Source organism: Mesoplodon bidens (genome assembly GCF_964165515.1).
Source record: "Mesoplodon bidens genome assembly, chromosome: 7".
NCBI classification, from domain to species: Eukaryota; Metazoa; Chordata; class Mammalia; order Artiodactyla; family Ziphiidae; genus Mesoplodon; species Mesoplodon bidens.
The window spans coordinates 46,318,893-46,338,481 of record NC_138164.1 but is presented as its reverse complement, the minus strand read 5'-3'; the positions used below and the strand labels follow the sequence as shown (position 1 = coordinate 46,338,481).

The following is a 19,589-nucleotide window of genomic DNA, read 5'->3' as shown; positions in this document are numbered from 1 at the left end:
GAGGACTCTGAAGCCCCGGGAGATGGTGGCACAACAAACTGGAAAGCGCCTGGTCCCTGAAGCTCAAGTGAGGGAAAGCTGCCTGCCAGTGAGGAAGACTCCCAGTGGACTATCATGTGCGCAAGAAATTTCCAGTGTTACGTCTCTAGTATTTGGGGTTTTATGTTTTAAAGCAACTAGTGATTTTCAGTCAGAAAGCTAATTAATGTATTTATCTAGTACACTTCAGACATTATACCTAATAATCATTGCATTTAATGCCTTACTTTTGTTCAGAAATCTAAAATGACTCCCAACTGCCTATTAAAGGATGAAGTCCTTAGCTAAAAATCAGGATCTTCCATGATATAACCTTGAATACCATACCAAAGTTAGCTACCATTATGTCTTTTTTGTTAGATTTGTGGAATATATCATACACACAGAAATGTATAAAACGTATGTAACTTTAAAGAGTAACAATAAAGAAAATATTTGTGTAGCTATCATCCAAGTTAAGAAGTAGAAGATTGCCAGCAACTTACAAGTTCCTGACTGCATCCCCCTCTATCTATTCTATAGAGTTACCCACTTCTCTGACTTAGCAGATTATCATTCTTTTCTTTAAACTACTACCTTATAAACAATTTTCTAAACAGTATGTTTAATTTTTTCTGTTTCTGAACTTCACATGAATTAAATCAAACTGTGGATTCTATTGAGACTTATTTCAACAATGTTTGTAAGATACATTCCTGTTAAAGAGTATAGTTACAAATTCATTTTAATTGCTGTATGGTGTTCCAGTGAATGAATACACAACTTCTTTATTCACTCTCCTGTTGTTAACAGTCATATGGGTTGTATCCAGCCTTTGGTTATTTATGCTGCCATGAACATTCTTGCTCTGTTTCCTAGTATGTATGTGCAAGGGTTACTCTTTTTTTTTTGGCTGCACTGGGTCTTCACTGCTGCGCGCGGCCTTTCTCTAGTTGCAGCAAGAGGGGGCTACTCTTCGTTGCAGTGCACAGGCTTCTTATTGCGGTGGCTTCTCTTGTTGCAGTGCACAGGCTCTAGGCGTGCGGGCTTCAGTAGTTGTGGCTCACGGGCTCTCGAACACAGGCTCAGCAGCTGTGGCACATGGGCTTAGTTGCTCCATGGCATGTGGGATCTTCCTGGACCAGGGCTCAAACCCGTGTCCCCTGCATTGGCAGGTGGATTCCCAACCACTGCACCACCAGGGAAGCCCACAAGGGTTACTCTTGTGCAGTAGTTATCAACTGGGGGTGCTATTTTTGTCTCCCAATGGATATTGAGAAATGTCTAGAGACATTTTCAGTTGTCACAACTGTCATGCTACTGGCATCTTGTGGATAAAGGCCAGGGATCCTACATCCTATAATGAACAGAACAGCTCTCCCACAATAAAGAATTATCCGACGCACAATGCCAGTAGCACTGAGGTTGAGAAACCCTGCTCTAGTGTACATACCAAGGAGTGGAATTGCTAGGACATAGGGCATGGGCCCTTACAACTTTACTAGGTAATGCCAAACTAATTTCCAGAGTAGTTGTGTCAATTTTGCTCGCATCAGCAGTGTCTAAGAGTTCCCTTTGCTCCACATCCTCTCTAAACCTTAGCATTGTCAACTGGTAGTGCAAATTTAATGTGCATGTAATGGTATCTCATTATGGTCTTAATTTATATTTCCCTCACTACAAGCAGGATTAAACATCTTTCCATATGTTTACTGGCCATTAGGATTTCTCTTTTGTGAAGTACTTGTTCAAGAGTTTCATCTATTTTTCTATTGGGCTTCTTTCTTTTAATGATTCCCAGAAGTTATTTTTATGTTCTGGACATTACCCTGTGGGTGTTAAGTACTACAAGTATATTCTTTCAGTTTGTGGTTAGTCTTTTCAGTTTTTAATGTGTCTTTCATGAACAGAAGTTCTTAATCTGCATAAGCTCAAGGTAAAATTTAGTTGTCTTTTCCTTTATAGTAAAAGTTTTCCATCTTGTTTAAAAAAAAACCTAACCTATTACAAGATCATGAAAGGCAGTCTCCTATATTATGTTTTAAAAGTCTTACTTTTTTGCCTTTCACAATCTACCTGAAATGGATTTTTGTATATTATACAAATAGGAATCTCACTGTCCCAACTCCATTACTGAAGTTAATCTTATCCCCACTTACCTACTATAACACCACTGTTATACATCAAGTGTTTATGTATAGGCATACCTTTTCTTACTGTGCTTAGCTTTATTGTCCTTTGCAGATACTGCAGTTTTTACAAATTGAAGGTTTGTGGCAACCCTGTGTTGTCACATGATGGTTAACATTTTTTAACAATAAAGTATTTTTTTAAAATTTATTTTCTTGAAGTATAGTTGATTTACAATGTTAATTTCTGCTGTACAGCAAAGTGATTCAGTTATACATATATATATTCTTTTTCATATTCTATTATGCTTTATTATAGGATACAATAAAGTATTTTTAACTAAGGTATGAATACTTTTTTAGACATAACACTATTGCACATTTAACAGACTACAGTATAGTGTAAACATAACTTTTACATGCATTGGGAAACCATGCAATTTGTGTGACTCATTTTATTGCAACATTTTGCTTTACTGCAGTAGTCTGGAATTGAGTCCACGATATCTCCAAGGTATGTCTGTATAGTGTATCTTTTTTCTGGGTTATTTATTATGTTCCATCTATCCATTTGAATATTTCTCTGACAATTCCATACCATCTTAATTACTAGTTTTCTAAAATGCATTTTGATACCTCTAGGGCAAGTCCCTTCCACCTTATTCCACCTTATTCTTCTTGGCTATTTGCATTTCCATATAAACTTTGGATTTAGCTTACCAAGTTCACAAAATTAACAAATATGCAAAGAAACAAACACTTCTGTTAAGAAATAGATCAGGGCTTCCCTGGTGGCGCAGTGGTTGAGAATCTGCCTGCTAATACAGGGGACACGGATTCGAGCCCTGGTCTGGGAGGATCCCACATGCCGCGGAGCAACTAGGCCCGTGAGCCACAACTACCGAGCCTGCGCGTCTGGAGCCTGTGCTCCGCAACAAGAGAGGCCGCGATAGTGAGAGGCCCGCGCACTGCGATGAAGAGTGGCCCCGCTTGCCACAACTAGAGAAAGCCCTCGCACAGAAATGAAGACCCAACACAGCAAAAATAAATAAATTAATAAACTCCTACCCCCAACATCTTCTTTAAAAAGAAAAAGAATAGATCAATTTGTAGAGAACCAACATATTTATAATACTGAGTCTTCCAATCCATGAACAAGGTTCTCTATTTTTGACTTAAGTCTCTTCTAATATCTTTCAATAAAATTTGGAATTTTCTCCATAATGGATTTGTACATCTTTTGTAAGGTTTATTCCTACGTCAACAGCATTAAAAATATAAAGTATTCATAAACCAGTTCATTAATTCTCTATTCTGCCGAGTCTAATCTGCTATTAAACCTATCTACTGAGTTTTTTTGTTTTTTAAATTTATTTTATTTATTTATTTTGGCTGCGTTGGGGTCTTCGTTGCTGCACACGGGCTTTCTCTAGCTGCGGAGAGTGGGGGCTACTCTTCGTTGCGGTGCACGGGCTTTTCATTGCAGTGGCTTCTCTTGTTGCAGAGCACGGGTTCTAGGTGCATGGGCTTCAGTAGTTGCAGCACGTGGGCTCAGCAGTTATGGATCGCAGGCTCTAGAGCGCAGGCTCAGTAGTTGTGGCACACGGGCTTAGCTGCTCCATGGCATGTTGGATCTTCCCAGACCAGGGCTCGAACCCGTGTCCCCTGCATTGGCAGGCAGATTCTTAACCACTGCGCCACCAAGGAAGTCCCTCTATTGGGTTTTTAATTTCTGTTATTCTATTTTTCAGTTCTAAGATTTCTATTTGGTTCATTTTAAATATAATTATAATTAATTCTCCATATTGAACATACTAATCACAATCATTTTCAAGTCTGTGTCTGATAACTGGGTTACCTGGGGGGTGGTATCCTGTTTCTACTGTCTTTTTCCCCCTTTGTCCTATCTCTCGATGTATTTGATAATTTTAAATCGTACACCGGACACTTCGTGAAAAATTAGCTCTATATATTATCTCCTTCCAGCAACAGTTCACTCTATCCTATGGCCGGCAGATACCGTGAGAATTATAATCAGGCACTGAACTGATTCAAGGGTGGAGTTTTATAGGGCTCATTCTGCCTGAGTTCCCACTCATGGGGTGTATTCCTCCAGTGGTGCCAACTGAGAGCCTAGGATGTTTACTCATACCCCTCCTCCTTGTGAGTGGTTCCAAACTCATACTGCCTCCTCAACCTAAGACTGCTGAGAACTTGGCTATGAATTTCAGAGGCTTTCTGCCTAGCTTTTTAGCATCTTGTCTTTGAAATTTAGGAATTCAGCATATTCCTTGAGGGGGAAACTCAAATTATCTGGCTCACTTCTTTGTAGCTTCCTTTTCTCCCAAATCTTGGCTCCTAAGATACTGGCTGCCTGGCAGACAGAACAGCAACTGTTGTCTTTTCAGCCCTGTGAGACTGTTAGAAACTGTGCAGTCTTCTTTGCCTCTAGCTAATGCCCTCTGCCCAGATTCTCAGCCTTTCACTCTGTACCAAGAATCAGTAAATACTCTTAGGGAAAACTGGCAGAATGTTGACTCATCTCTTTGCAGCAAGGATCTTGGCCCTTCAAGTCCTAATTGCCTCAACAGTTCTCCAAAGCCTTCCGCAGATGTTGTTTGTACTTTGGCTTTTCTAGCATTTTTTTGGATAGAAACTGCCAGAGCTATACCATCAGAGGCAGAAACAGAAGTTTCTTACTAGTATTACTTCTTGATAGGAACACTTTGAGTAATGAGATTTGAACAGTTTCACAAATATATGCCACCAGTATACTATTGGGTTGGCCAAAAAGTGTCTTCTGTTTTTAAGTAAAAATAAAAGACACATTTTTCATTTTCACCAAGAATTTTGATGAACAAAGTATTCACCGTTTTGTTCCACTACCTTCTGCCATTTTTCAGGCAACTTCATTATTCTGTTTTCCCAAAACTTTTTATCTTTTTGAGCAAAGAACTGTTCCCGGTGCCTTTTACAGTCTTCCAGGGATTTTTTTTCCATTAAGAGAATTTTGGAAAGACCAAAATAAATGGAAACCTGAAGGTGCAATGTCTGGTAAATATGGCAGATGAATCAGAACTTCCCAGCCAAGCTATAACAGTTTTTGCCCGGTCTTCAAAAAACACGCCATCTTGCGTTATCCTGATGGAAGATTATGCGTTTCCTGTTGACTAATTCTGGACGCTTTTTGTTGAGTGCTACTTTCAGTTGGTCTAACTAGGAGCAGTACTTGTTGGAATGAATCGTTTGGTTTTCCAGAAGGAACTCATAATAGAGGATTCCCTTCCAATCCTACCATAAACACAACATCACCTTCTTTGGATGAAGACCTGCCTTTGGTGTGGTTGGTGGTGGTTCATTTCGCTTGCCTACGATCTCTTCCGTTCCACATTACTGTACAGTATCCGCTTTTCACCTCCCATCACAATTTATTTTAAAAACGGAACGTTTTCATTACGTTTAAGTAGAGAATCGCATGCGGAAATATGGTCAGGAAGTTTTTTTTTGCTTAACTTACGTGGAACCCAAACATCAAAGCGATTCACATAACCAAGCTGGTGCAAATGATTTTCAATGCTTGATTTGGATATTTTGAGTATGTTAGCTATCTCCCACGTCGTATAATGTTGACTGCTCTCAATTAACGTCTTGATTTGATTGCTATCAACTTCAACTGGTCTACCCGACATGCAGCATCATCCAGCAAGAAATCTACAGCATGAAACTTCGCAAACCACTTTTGACACGTCCGATCATCACAGCACCTTCTCCATACACTGCACAAATCTTTTTGTGCATTTCAGTTGCATTTTTACCTTTCAGGAAATAATAAAGCATAATATGCCAAAAATATTGTTTTTCTTCTATCTTCAATATTAAAATGAATGGCTACACAAAAATTCACCAATTTTGATGTCTTTTTTTAAATGCACGTTGATAGGACAGCTATCGCATACGATCTAACGAAACTGTTTTGAATGAAGTTAACGACAACTAAGTGCTACCAAAGCCATCTTACGGAAAAAAACAACTGAACCTTTTGGCCAACCCAATATATATATTTTTCAAATAAATAAATAAATTTATCTATCTATCTATCTATCTATCTATTTATGGCTGCATTGGTTCTTCGCTGTGGCACGGGGGCTTTCATTAGTTGTGGCAAGCAGGGGCTACTCTTCGTTGCGGTGCATGGGCTTCTCATTGCAGTGGCTTCTCGTTGCAGAGCACGGGCTCTACAAGCACAGGCTTCAGTAGTTGTGGCATGTGGGCTCAGTAATTGTGGCTCACGGGCTCTAGAATGCAGGCTCAGTAGTTGTGGCGTGTGGGCTTAGTTGGTCCGCGGCATGTGGGATCTTCCCTGACCAGGGCTTGAACCCATGTCCCCTGCATTGGCAGGATTCTTAACCACTGCACCACCAGGGAAGTCCAGATATATTTCTTTTAAAGAGCCTTTCTGAATTACCCAGCTCAGTGATTAGTGATCTTATGTGAATTTATTCTCCTTTAATCCTCCTTGAGAGTTAACAGAAAGTAAGTGCTAGTGAACAAAATATATAAAATACAACGAATTCGCAGAACACTCTGTTAATACTTACGTGTTTCCATTCATGTAGATAAGGAAGATATATCTTCCCGTTAGCATCCACATGCTTTCCTGTTTTAATAGTCATTGAACTAGTAGGCTTAACAAAACAGATAGGGGGATTATATGGGTATGTGTCCAGCAGCCACAGGCATATTGGAATATTATATGTAGTACCTGAGAGAGAAAGAGAAACTTCAGTTACTCTACTTTTATTATTTTTCAATAATGGCTTAGTAGGTAAGCAACAAAGAGCTACAACTAAGCAACACTTTTTTAAAAAAATCACAACAAATATTTTATGTTTCAAAGTTCTGTTTAACATCAGTTTCTCAAATTTTCAGTTTGTAAAATACATCAGCAGGATTAAGGAGCTAATTAATCACTACTCTGCCAGTGTAGTAAGTGTACTTACTGCCGTAACAACGTTATTCACAAATTATCTTTTGGTTCAAACCATTCTCTGTTATTTGACTCTTGTCATTTCAGTTAATAAAGTTCACTGGTAAAGGATATAGAAGGAAGACCATAGATAATGGTGTCCTTTCGGAAAGTGATATGCTAAACTTGAAATTCCCTTGCCAAAAGTCACACTGTAAGACCTAATCCAAGTGTCAAACAGATGCTGACTGGTGGCCACAGCTTGACCAATGAATATGGCATTTTCAGTGGTAGTTTCACAATCAATGATGTCATCCCCTTTATTTTGCTTTAGGTAATAGAATCTCTCTCAGTTGAGAAATTTGACTATATATAGTCAAAATGAACAGTGTTTCAAAGGATCTGATAGTTAATATACTGAACATAAATCAAAGACTTTTCTTCCTAAGGTTAAAGCCCAGTGTCCCCAGCAACCATTTGAATCACCTAACATAATTCAGATACATTTCCCCCACTCAGAAACAGTTTTACTTCATAGAAGTATATACACATAAAATTCACTTAGAGAGATCAGACAGTTATGGGACTTCGGATTTATTTTTTACCCAAAGTACTTCTAGAATGAAAAAAAAAGACTCCAATAAAATATATCCTAATACATAAAACATAACTTTATTTCCACCATCTAGAATTCTTTGCTTTGTGAAAATGACAGATTCTCTAGAATTACTTAGGCTTAGGAACTGTGCCGTACAAAAATATGGTGAAGGAACAAAGGTTTAAATAAAATTTACATATATGTATGCGTGTGTGTGTGTGTGTCTGTGTTTGTGTGTGTATGAAAAAGAGAACTCTTGTGCACTGCTGGTGGGAATATAAATTGGTGCAGCCACTATGGAAAACAGTATGGAGATTACTTAAAAATTAAAAATAGAACTACCATATGATCCAGCAATTCTACTTCTGGTTATTTGCCTGAAGAAAATGAAAACACTAATTTGAAAAGATATATGCACTCCTGTGTTCACTGAAACATTATTTACAATAGCCAAGATATGGAAGCAACCTAAGTACCCACTGATAGATGAATGGATAAAGAAGATGTGGTATACATATACATAATGGAATATTACTGAGCCATAGAAAAGATAAAATCTTGCCATTTGTGACAACATGGATAGACCTAGAGGGTATTATGCTAAGTGAAATAAGTCAGACAGAGAAAGACGAATACTGTATGATTTCACTTATATGTGGAATCTAAAAAACAAAACAATTGAACAAACAAAACTAAACAGAAACAGGCTCATAGATACAAAGAAGAGGTGGTTGCCAGAGGGGAAGAAGCTGGGAGGAGAGAAACAGGTGAGGAAGATTAAGAGGTACAAACTTCCAGCTGTAAAATAAATGAATCACAGTATGATAATGTACAGTGTGGGGGAATACTGTCAATGATTATGTAATGTTTTGTATGGTGACAGATGGTAACTAGACTTATCATGTTGATCATTTTGAAAGGTACAGAAATATCAAATCACTATGTTGTATAACAGAAACTAACACAGTGTTATAGGTCAATTATACTTCAAACACATACAGATAAACAAACAGAAAAAGAGATCAAATTTGTGGTTATCAGAGGTGAGGGCTGGGGGGAACGGAGAATTGTAGGACGGTAGACATAAAGTACAAACTTCCAGTTATAAAAAAGCAAGGGGACTTCCCTGGTGGTGCAGTGATTAAGAATCCGCCTGCCAATGCAGGGGACACAGGTTCGTACCCTGGTCCGGGAAGATCCCACATGCCACAACTACTGAGCCCAGGTGCCACAACTACTGAAGTCTGTGCGCCTAGAGCCCGTGCTCCGCTACAAGAGAAACCACTGCAATGAGAAGCCCACGCACCGCAACGAAGAGTAGCCCCTGCTCACCACAACTAGAGAAAGCCCGCAAGCTGCAACGAAGACCCAACGCAGCCAAAAAAAAAGTAAGTACTGGGAATGTAATGTACAGCATGATAAATGTCATGAACACTGCTGTATGTTATATATGAAAGTTGTTAAGAGAGTAAACATCGCAACTTGATGAAAACTTAAGAATTTCATCATAAGGGAAAAATATTTTTTTGTTTCTCTAATTTTGTACGTATATGACAGATGTTCACTAAACTTACTGAGGTAATCATTTCTTGATGTATGAAGTCAATCACTACGCTGTATATCTTAAACTTATATAGTGCTATATGTCAGTTACATCTCAATAAAACCGGAAGAAAAAAATAATAAATGTCCTTAATTATGTCTATGATAGTCTTCTGCCTCCTTCTCTCTCCCACATACGTTTTTCCCTCACCAGAGCTTACTTCCTGGGGTAAAGGCAAAGTCAGTAATCCTGAAGTTCACTCGTATTTGCTCTATAAAATGCTGATGCTGAAGTGTTTTTTCCCTCTGCCTGGGACGTCCATTCTGTTATGAATGGTTCACTCAACCTTTAACACCAAACTGAACGTCATCTCTTTGATGACCTTCCCATGTGTTCTTGTTCTCCTCTATAATCTCACAGCACCTTTATATTTCATTATTCTATAACAGGTATAGAATAGTGTAAATATCTATTTATTCCCTGTTTCCCCTATTTGTGTATGTTCTTCCAGAGAAGGTACATCCTTTATTCACCTTTGTATCCCTAGCCCTTTTCCCCCACGTATACCAGGTACTATATAAAATCAATGGGTAGGTTACTGAGACACAGCTCTTAGCTAGTCACAAGGAATAACTAACAAACAGAGCTGTCCACAGCTGCTCATGAAGCTGAATGCTCCATTATCATTGTAAGTATTCCAGCAGAGGGTGGCTGACTAACAGAGATGTAATTATCCACCATCAGCATTGCAACCATAAATAATAGCTACTTTTGATATACCAGCCTCTGTGCTAAGTCCTTTACATACATTATTACAAATGAATTCTTCTTTGAGTTAGGTGCTATTATCCAAATGTTACAGATGCCCATTGTCACAAAACTAATAGATTACAGAGGGAGAACTAAAACCCTACTCTGCCCTGACTGTAAAGCCTCTATCTTAGTCACTATACTATACAGCTTCCCATTGTCAGATAAGTTTGAGTAGGGTGGGAGCTGAACTGGGAGGCAGCTAAGATCCCTTTCTAGTTCTAAGATTCTCTGATTCTATGAAACAAACTCTTCCAGTGCACTGAGGCACTTATTTGTTGATATATCTTGGTAAGGAAGTAGGGGGAAAAAGCTGAAAATATGAGGTGCTGCTGCCAAATGAAGTTCAATTAGAATAGGAGGTGAAGTTTCTATATTATCATGAAAGTCACAAAAAAGCAAGCTTAATTACCTACAATTCTTTGGCAACTAAATGTGAATTAAAATGCATCTATGTTGGAAACATGAATCACATAAGACATTTACCTCTATAAGGCACAGGAATCGTTCCAGTGAGGTTCATTAGTTCCCTGGAACTGCCATCATTAAAAACTGAAAGGTAAGAATAATGAGTTAATCAACAAGCATTCTCACAGATACTCCCAAATAAGTTATTCTTATGTTTCAGAAACAACAGTTAAAACACATTATTCCCCTTGAAAGGGACTAACTTGTTAATGTTCATACATTTTGTCTAATAATAAAGTATCCTTTGTTGATCCACTTAATGGGATCAGCTTTTGAATGAGTAAAGATGCTATGAATTACTTGGAAAAATAAACGTTAATGCTACAGTCCCAATAAATATGAGCTCTGGATCCCCAACCAACATTATAAAATTACTTAAAAATCACTACTAACTGACACCATATTAAATATTAACCTAATATTTTCAGATGTTTATTCCCACTCACTGTCATTCTCAATCCCAATGTAGTATCCCACAGTATGAAAAAGGAAAAAAGTTTTCACAGTCAAATACGGACATCTTCTTTTAATACAAATATTTCTCACATCGCACAAGTTTTCCTACCTGTAATTGACTGAATAACTAGGGCACATACTTTGTGTTACATGGACTGCTATTATCTGTAATAATGATTTGGAATTAACACTGTATTACATAGAGGAAAGGCTGTAATGTGAAGTACAAGAACACAGAACTGTACTGTTGACCTCAGTTCTTTTACCTACTATCGACAATTATAAACTGTGCTGTAATTTATTCTGATTTTGTATTTTAAAAAGACCACTGTATTTAATTTTAGGGTTATATTTACTCTAAAAGCATGTTGATGACAATGGTTTAGACTTGGTCCAGCCTGTGTGGCTGTATATATAATATTTGTTCAATGATGTTGGAGTCTTTGTCAGTTTGTTTTTTTTTTTTTTTTTTTTTTTTTTTGCGGTACGCGGGCCTCTCACTGCTGTGGCCTCTCCCGTTGTGGAGCACAGGCTCCGGACACGCAGGCTCAGCGGCCATGGCTCACAGGCCCAGCTGCTCTGCGGCATGTGGGATCCTCCCGGACCAGGGCACGAACCCGTGTCCCCTGAAACAGCAGGCGGACTCTCAACCACTGCGCCACCAGGGAAGCCCCCTCTTTGTCAGTTTTGATCAACGTTTATTCTTTTAGTATTCAGTAAAAACTGTACACTTACCATAAAGTTCTAGTCTTTGTCACTTTATTCCCCCACTGAAGTCATTTTAAAATTAACTCTAATTTTGGTAATATGAGGTTTTTTGCAGATCTAAATACCATAGTACAGTATGTGGACAGGAAGGAGAATTATGCCCTAGTTTGGGAGAGGACTTCCGGTTCATGACTTTGTTGTTCAGGAAATTCAGGATTGATTCCCCCTCTGCTGCCTCTCACCAGGCTCCTGTTTACAAAGCCCTGGAGACTAGTGGGGTTTAGAGTGAGAGCCTCAGCTACAAAATTCAGCTCTTTGCCCTCATTGCCAAGGGCCTCACAATGGGCAGGAGGCAGCATGGGTTTCCCTTGGCCCTGGCACATCTGGTGTTTACCAGGAGACGGGGTTGGAGAGATTATGTTAGGATTGGTAGGGCCGAAAAGACTGTTTAAAAACAAACAAACAAAAAAAAACCCCTCTAAATATTGTCATTTCTTACTTAAATCACAACTTTATTTCATCTCAATAGAAGGTGGACACAAATTGTCACCTACCTACTCTACAGAATTAAGGACAATAGTTTTTAAGTGTTTTCTTCATCTATAAAATGAAAAGGATAGTCCAGAATATAGTTTTACAAAATGTGTTCTCAAGAATATAAAGAGATGTTCTAGAGAGAAAAAGGTTCACTAGTTAATTAACTTCAGAATATACTGAACGATGTATTATCTTCTCTCCCCCCTTGGTGAGGCATAATGACACATTAGCATATTAAAGGCTCTGAGAAATCTTGTTGCAAAGAAACCCATTTAATTTTGTTTAATCTATAAGTGCTCAAATGTAACCTCAGAATCCCCTCTACCCACGCCCCCAAAGCAACATTCTTCACAACTATGTATACTATTTTGGGAAATGATGGACTAAACTATTTTTAACATCACCTCTAGTTCTAAATTTGCATTAGTTCTATGTTAGAGTAGTATATTAAAACTTAAAATAACTAAACAAATGTAAGATGTTATTATTAGATCTTGTAATTTCCTATCTCTCACAGCTTTTTTTAGGTGAAGGTTAGTCCTACAATGAAAAAACCAACAAACTTAAAGGGAAAATGGGAAACCTACAATTATTAACAAAAAGAGGAAACTCAAAGTATAGTACTTGATATTTTTATTATATAAACTCACCATATGAATCCAATACAGGTTTGAGATCTTTGTATAAAGTAATAACACTGACAGTTTCACGTACAGTTAGGTCTCTGTATTTGTACTGAAAAGGAAAATTACAAATGAATTTAGTTTAAAACCAATGCACATATTTTACTGCTAGGTTAATTTTCTTAAAATCTTATTAATAGCACTCTTCTTAAAAGTATAATGGTTCTGAGTGATCATTAACATTAATTAAATAAAGACTGAAAGAACCTCAGTAGCTTTTTCTCCTTCCACCTATTCAAACTTTTACCTCCATTTTAGCTCTTTTTCCAACTTAAAAGGCCCTCCGTCAAATCAAATCTTAATCATTCTCAAAGACCTAGTTTGCATCACTTTCATCTCAATGAATCCTTTTCCAGACTTCCCTTTAGCCCAAAACGATCTCTCCCTCTCCAGCACTCATCGTCAATACTATTTTGCAATTTACCATGTGCTGTATTGTATTCTCATACCCCTGCCTTGTACCATTCCAGTCCAGGAAAACTAGGAACCTTGTTTACACACTCTTAGCCGATTAGGAAATCAGGAGATGGGGATCCCCATCTGTTCACAACACACTGAAGCTCACCAGCTGACAAGCTCCATTCATGCACAAAGCTTTCAATCAGCTTTTAGTGCTTCTCTCTTAAAAAGGAACAGTCAGCTATTCCAAAAAGAAAGACTCCAAGAAACATGTCACAGACAGAAACGGAAAGAAGGAACTAAGAATAAAAATAATGCAAGGAGCAGAAGAAAACTTTAAAAAGAATTAGCACTAAAAATTTCAAAGAAAGAAGAAATGATATTGTATCCATAAAACAAGAACACTCAGAAAAGAAAGGACTCTTGGACGTAAAGAAAAGTGAGAGTAGAAAAAAAACATCCAATAGAAGGATTAGAATATAAAGTCAAAGAAATCTCAGAGACCAGCACAAAAGACAGTGATAGACAATAAGGGAGAAAATACAAGAAAAATTAGGAAATAAATCCAGGTCTACTCAAAGGCATCTCTTCAGCAGTTCTTGACCTCTTTTGTCCTGAAGCACCAATTTTTCCATGCTATGGGATCAGTACTATTACGACACACATATTCTTCTTTCTTCTGTCTTATTCACACAAAAACATTCCTTACCTCCCTTCCCCCTCCACCTACAACCAAACTTCTCTCAGTTCCCCTTTACAGGAAAAACTCCTGCAAGGAGCTTCCTACTTTTGCTGTCCGTAATTGCTCTCTTCCTACTCTCTCCTCTTAAAGCTTTTTATTATGGAACATTTCAAAGGTATCCAAAAGTAGAACAGTATAATAAATCCCCTGCTTCAGCACTACACCCAGCTTCAACAATCAACTCATAGCCAATCTTATTTAATCTATAATCTCATTCACCTTTCCCTTCTCCTGTATTATTCTGAAGCAAATGGTAACATCATATCCTATTACCCATAAATATTTTAGTAAGTATCTTTAAAAGATAAGAACTTAAAAAAAAGCCCACAATACTATTATCATACTAAAATAATCACTATTTCCTTATATCATAAAATATGCAGTCTCATGTCTTTTTTTGGGGGGAGGGTTTGTTTGAATGGAGATCCAAATAAAGACCACATATTTCAATCTGTTAAAATGTTCTTTAGGCCTCTTTTAATCTACAGATTCTCTCCCACCCCTCTTTTTTGATAATAGCTTTACTGAGATATAATTCACATACCATATAATTCACATATTTAAAGTGACTTACGTAAGGCTCAGTGGCTGTTAGTACATTCAGAGTTGTACAACCGCCACCACAATCAATTTTAGAACATCTTCATCACCCCCAAAAGAAATGCATACCCTGTAGCAATCACCCACTCACTCCACCAGCAACATCCCCTTTCACCCTAGACAACTGCTAATCTACTTTGTTTCTATCAATTTGCCTATTCTGGACATTTCATATAAATGGAATTATATAGTCTGTGGTCATTTATGACTACCTTCTTTCACTTAGCACGTTTTCAAGGTACATTCATGTTGCTGAATAATATTCCATTATATGGATATAACACATTTTATTTAACTACTCATCAGTGGGCCCATTTCTATTTTAACCCCTTGAAACTTACTTGTTGAAGAAATCGGTTCATTTGTCCCACAGTTTGGATTTTGCTAACTGCGTCCCCTTGGTGTAGTTTAATATATATGTTCCTATTCCCTTTGTATTTCTTGTGAATTAGTAGTTGGATCTGGAAGTTATGATCTTTTTCATGATTTTTTTCTAAATTTTACTTTTTTTTCCCTCCACTATCTTCCCCTCTCTCTGGCAAGATCATTTCACAGATGACGGTGTTTTTCCATCAAGTAGCATAAGACATCTAGGTATCTCTCCGTGATGTTAACCACTGATGCTCAAAGACTAGACCCATTCTCTTCAAACCCACACCAATCAGGGTTTTCCACTTTCACTGAAATTGCTCATTAACGTCACCAGTAACTGCCACACATGGCCATATGCAATGGCCAATCCTCAGTCTTCATCTTACTTAACCTATCACAGCAGCATTTGACCAAGTCAATTCCTTCCTCTTAACACATGTTCTTCACTTGATTTGCAGGACACGACTGCTTCTTTTTCTCCTCTCTGTGGCTACCCCTTCTCAGTGTCTTTGCTGGTTCTTTCTCTTCTCCTAACCTCTTTTTTTTTTTTTTTTTTTTTTGCGGTACGCGGGCCTCTCACTGTTGTGGCCTCTCCCGTTGCGGAGCACAGGCTCCGGACGCGCAGGCCCAGCGGCCATGGCTCACGGGCCCAGCCGCTCCGCGGCATATGAGATCCTCCCAGACCGGGGCACGAACCCGCATCCCCTGCATCGGCAGGTGGACTCTCAACCACTGCGCCACCAGGGAGGCCCCTCCTAACCTCTTATCTTAATAATATTGAGCCCCAGGGCTCAGTCCTTGGTCCTCTTCTTTATCTCAACTCACTCCTTTGGTGATCTCCATGCATGGCTTAAAATAACATTTATACACTGATAACTCCCAAATTTAAAAATTCCAGTCTGAACCTCTTTCCTGAACTCCAGACATGTATATCCAATTACCAATTTGATATCTCCACTTGGATATCTAATGAATGTCAAATTTAACATGATCAAAATTGAACTCCTTATCTTCCCCCCAAAATCTATGCCTCTTACAGTCTTCCATGTCTGTATCCTTCTAGTTGCTCAGGACAAAAGCTTTGACATTATCCTGGATGCTTCTCTTTCCTACACATCCACAGTGAATCTGTCAGAAAACCCTGTTAGCTCTACCTTCAAAAATATCCAGAACCTGATCACTCCTCACTACCTTCATAGCTACACTTAGGTTACTACAACTGCCTCCTTAGAGTTGTCTCTGCTTCCACTCGACTGAACCTCCTACAGTCTAGTCTCAGCACAGCAGCTAGAGCTATACTGTTAACAGATCAGGGGTTTCCCACCATACTCCAAGTACAAGCCAAAGTGCTTACAGTGGCCTGCAAGACCCTCCAAAATCTACCACCCCTTTATTCAGCACTGTTTCCCCTTGCTCACTCCAGTCCAGCCCCCTTAGCTCCCTTTGCTGTTCCTCTATCATGCATGACAAGCTTCTGTCTCAGGGCCCCTGTGCTTGTTTTTCCTTCTTCCTGGAATGTTCTTACTCCAGATTGTTCCAGTTTGCTTCCTCACCTCTTTCAGGTCTTGCTCAAATAGACCTCAGGAAGGTCTTCCTTTACTATTCTATAAAATTGCAACCTATCCTATTCTCACGTTTGAGCACTCTATTACCCTTTCCTGCTTTACTTTTCTCCAAAGTACTTAACACCTTCTAACGTGCTACTTAATGTACTTACTGAGCTGTTTGTTGCCTTCTAATAGAATTTAAATTCCACACTGTCTGTTCACTGTTGTATCCCTAAATCTAAAACAGTGTGAAGTGCATTACAATCTTTAATGTGCCAGCTCTCTCCTACCTAGTTAGTAGTGACTCCACCTCTAGGAATGCTGTAGATATAGCATGTAAGAATACAGGTAGTTGTCTGTATGAAAAATGTAAAAGTTATTTGTGTAAAGCAAGATGGACCAATAGCATAAATATACCTCTCTTAACTGCAAAAACAATGACAGAGAGGGTGTTAAACTAAAAGCTGTATTTAAGCTGGGAGCTAAAATAAATGCTCAAAGGAAAAATATACCTGTAGTAATATATCAAAAGATAATATACTGTTCTATGTCAATTATACCTCAAAAAAGACGTAAGTCAAAGCAGGTGGCCCAAAGTAACATGTTGGGTGATGAAGTCCCAGAATCAGATAAAGAGTAAAGGACCATCACCCTAGCAATGTGTCCAAGGTCCTGGCTACCAATGCCTACACTGGACCACATCCAACTGAAAGGATAACACCTGAAGCTAGCCCTCCACCAGGAGGAAGAAATTCCACAAATTGCTTCTATTATCCTACTTACTATTCCTACCTATCTATCTCTTCACAGGCTGGAGAGAAAACATGCCGATACTCAGAACTGACATCACCACTTGTAAGAGACTCGGTTTTTCAGAAACCGAGCCAAGAACCAAAAGAAAGACAGAATGCCCTCTCCCACCTCTTCCCTATGTCCTTTTTTGTTCTTAGGATATGAAGAGGGTGGAGGGAAAAGACAGGTGGAGGTATAAAATATCTTCTAAAGATGTCCTGCCTCTGTCTTTGAAGGCAGGTTCCTCTACAGAAAGTTTAGGAAAACTAATTATGGTTTTAAAAATTCAAAACCAATATTTGAATATTCCTGTCCTTGTATGTAAATACCTTCACACATATAAATTAAGGAATAAACTTTAAAGGCAATGTTATCAACTTTAAAGATAAAAAAAATGGTACGGAACAGATACTCTTCAGTTACATAGTATATAAAACAATGTACTTTAAAAAAAAAAAAAGCAATATATAAATGTTACAACATAGACCTCTGCCACAATCTTCTAGGGCTCCCTAAAACTTCCTCTACAATTAAGGATAATTACTTTATCGAAAGAAAATCCAATCAACTATACCTCAATTTTTTTTTAAAAGAAAGAAAATCAGAAGCCTAGAAGATATGATTAGAGCAATCAAGAGAAGCTTTATTTAAAAAACCATCACTCTCTATTTAGAGATTATTTGTTCTTCAATCAAAGACTATGGGGATGATTTTACTGGGGGAAAAAGTATATTTTTCAAAGGAATAAGTTCATACATAATAGTGTACTTTAATACTATTGAAGACTGTTTAAACTTCTTTGCTTCCTACCATTCTTGTTTTGACAAAAGTATCTAAAGCTAATCGTTTAACTGGAGAAGATTCTACACTCAACCATTTCACATACATCTTATTCCAATTAGCTTTGGTAAACTGAAAAAAAACAAAAACAAAAAAACCACCCAGTTCCCTCTGGTATCAGGTGCTACATTTTAAGTAGTTGTCAAAATAACCCACGGCTTTAAATACAAAATGCCTACCTACTTTTATAAAAATGAAAAAAATACACCGGTCTTGAACGGTGAAGATTAAAAATTTCAAAGCAAATAATTCCGCGTTATAAGTAGCATACAATTAAAGGTAGTCACTCTTAGCAAATCAAAGTCCCTGGAATGGTAATGGAATTCTATTTATTTCACCCGATGTAGTGAGGTACCGGTATTCTGGCTTCTCAGGACGTTTTTACCTATAACTGAGCCAATTCAACCAAAAGTTATGATCTCCCACGGGTCGGCTATTGAGCTGCGTGAAGAATACAAACTGAAAAGGACACAATCTCCGGGGGCCGGGAGGGAAGGGCGAAGACGCACGAACCCTACACTGGGACACAAGTGGAGGAGTGCCCACGACCGAGTTTTAAGTACAACCCTCTCTTTGTGTTGATAAAAACTAAGACGAAAACTATACTGCCCCAAAGACTGCTCCAAACTCTCTCCCTGAAGAGAGGAGGGCGGGCGGCAGGTGGCAGGCGGCAGGCAGCCTCGGCTCCGCGCCTTTGTTGACCGTCGCCGCCCCCCGCCGGCCCCGGCCCAGGATTCCGGCACCGGGCGACAGGCATCCCGGGGCTGGGGCGGCGGAGGCGGCCGGGCACTGCCCGGGGCTTCGGGCCCGCCCGGGGGTGCTCGCTGGGCTGGTCGGGAAGGCCCGGGCGGCGCGGAAGGGAGCGGTGGGTGCGCGCCGACAGGCAAGCGCGCCGCGGCCTCACCTTGGACACCATTTTCTTGAGCTGGCTCTCCGACCCCGCCATGGCGGCCGCCTCGCGACTCCCGTCCCCACAGGCAGAGGGTCAGCCGCTCCAGGGCTGCCCCAGGCTGCCCCACACAGTCGCACACAGCGGAGCCAGCCCCCCACCCCCCAGCCTCTACCAACAGGAAGTCGGCCACCACGCCAGCGCTTCCGGTTCCCTTACGTCACTTCCGAGGTCGGTGACCAAGGGTGGGCGTGGAAAGAGCTCGGCAGGCTGAGCAGTTTTGTGGAATCTTGTGCTCTTCTCTTCAAATGGCCAATGTTTTTACACTAGTTCATTATGGTGTGAATCTTTCCAAGAGTGCACTCTTGTTCCGAGGGTGGAAACTCTGAGCCGGGATAAGATTGGCAGGTCTTTGACAGTTGCCCTTAGACTGAGAGCGCAGGTGCAGGGAGGGGAAGAAGTACGAAGATCTTGCCAGTGAGCTTAAACGAC

General features: G+C 39.3%; 1 protein-coding gene across 2 annotated transcripts in view; it reads right to left on the bottom strand.

The window, feature by feature from the left end:
- TSG101 (tumor susceptibility 101) overlaps positions 1-19,277 on the bottom strand; it is a 50,980-nt gene extending 31,703 nt beyond the window's left edge. The window contains exons 1-4 of one of the 2 annotated variants that reach the window (XM_081240850.1): positions 19,113-19,277; positions 12,884-12,968; positions 10,551-10,616; positions 6,746-6,909 (exon numbers count right to left, since the gene is read on the bottom strand). In XM_081240850.1, the coding sequence (XP_081096976.1) occupies positions 6,746-6,909; positions 10,551-10,616; positions 12,884-12,968; positions 19,113-19,154 (357 nt within the window). In that variant the 5' untranslated portion in view covers positions 19,155-19,277. The remainder of the gene's footprint in view (positions 1-6,745; positions 6,910-10,550; positions 10,617-12,883; positions 12,969-19,112) is intronic. The other variant, XM_081240851.1, reaches the window with a different exon arrangement.
- Between the last annotated feature and the right edge of the window lie 312 nt (positions 19,278-19,589).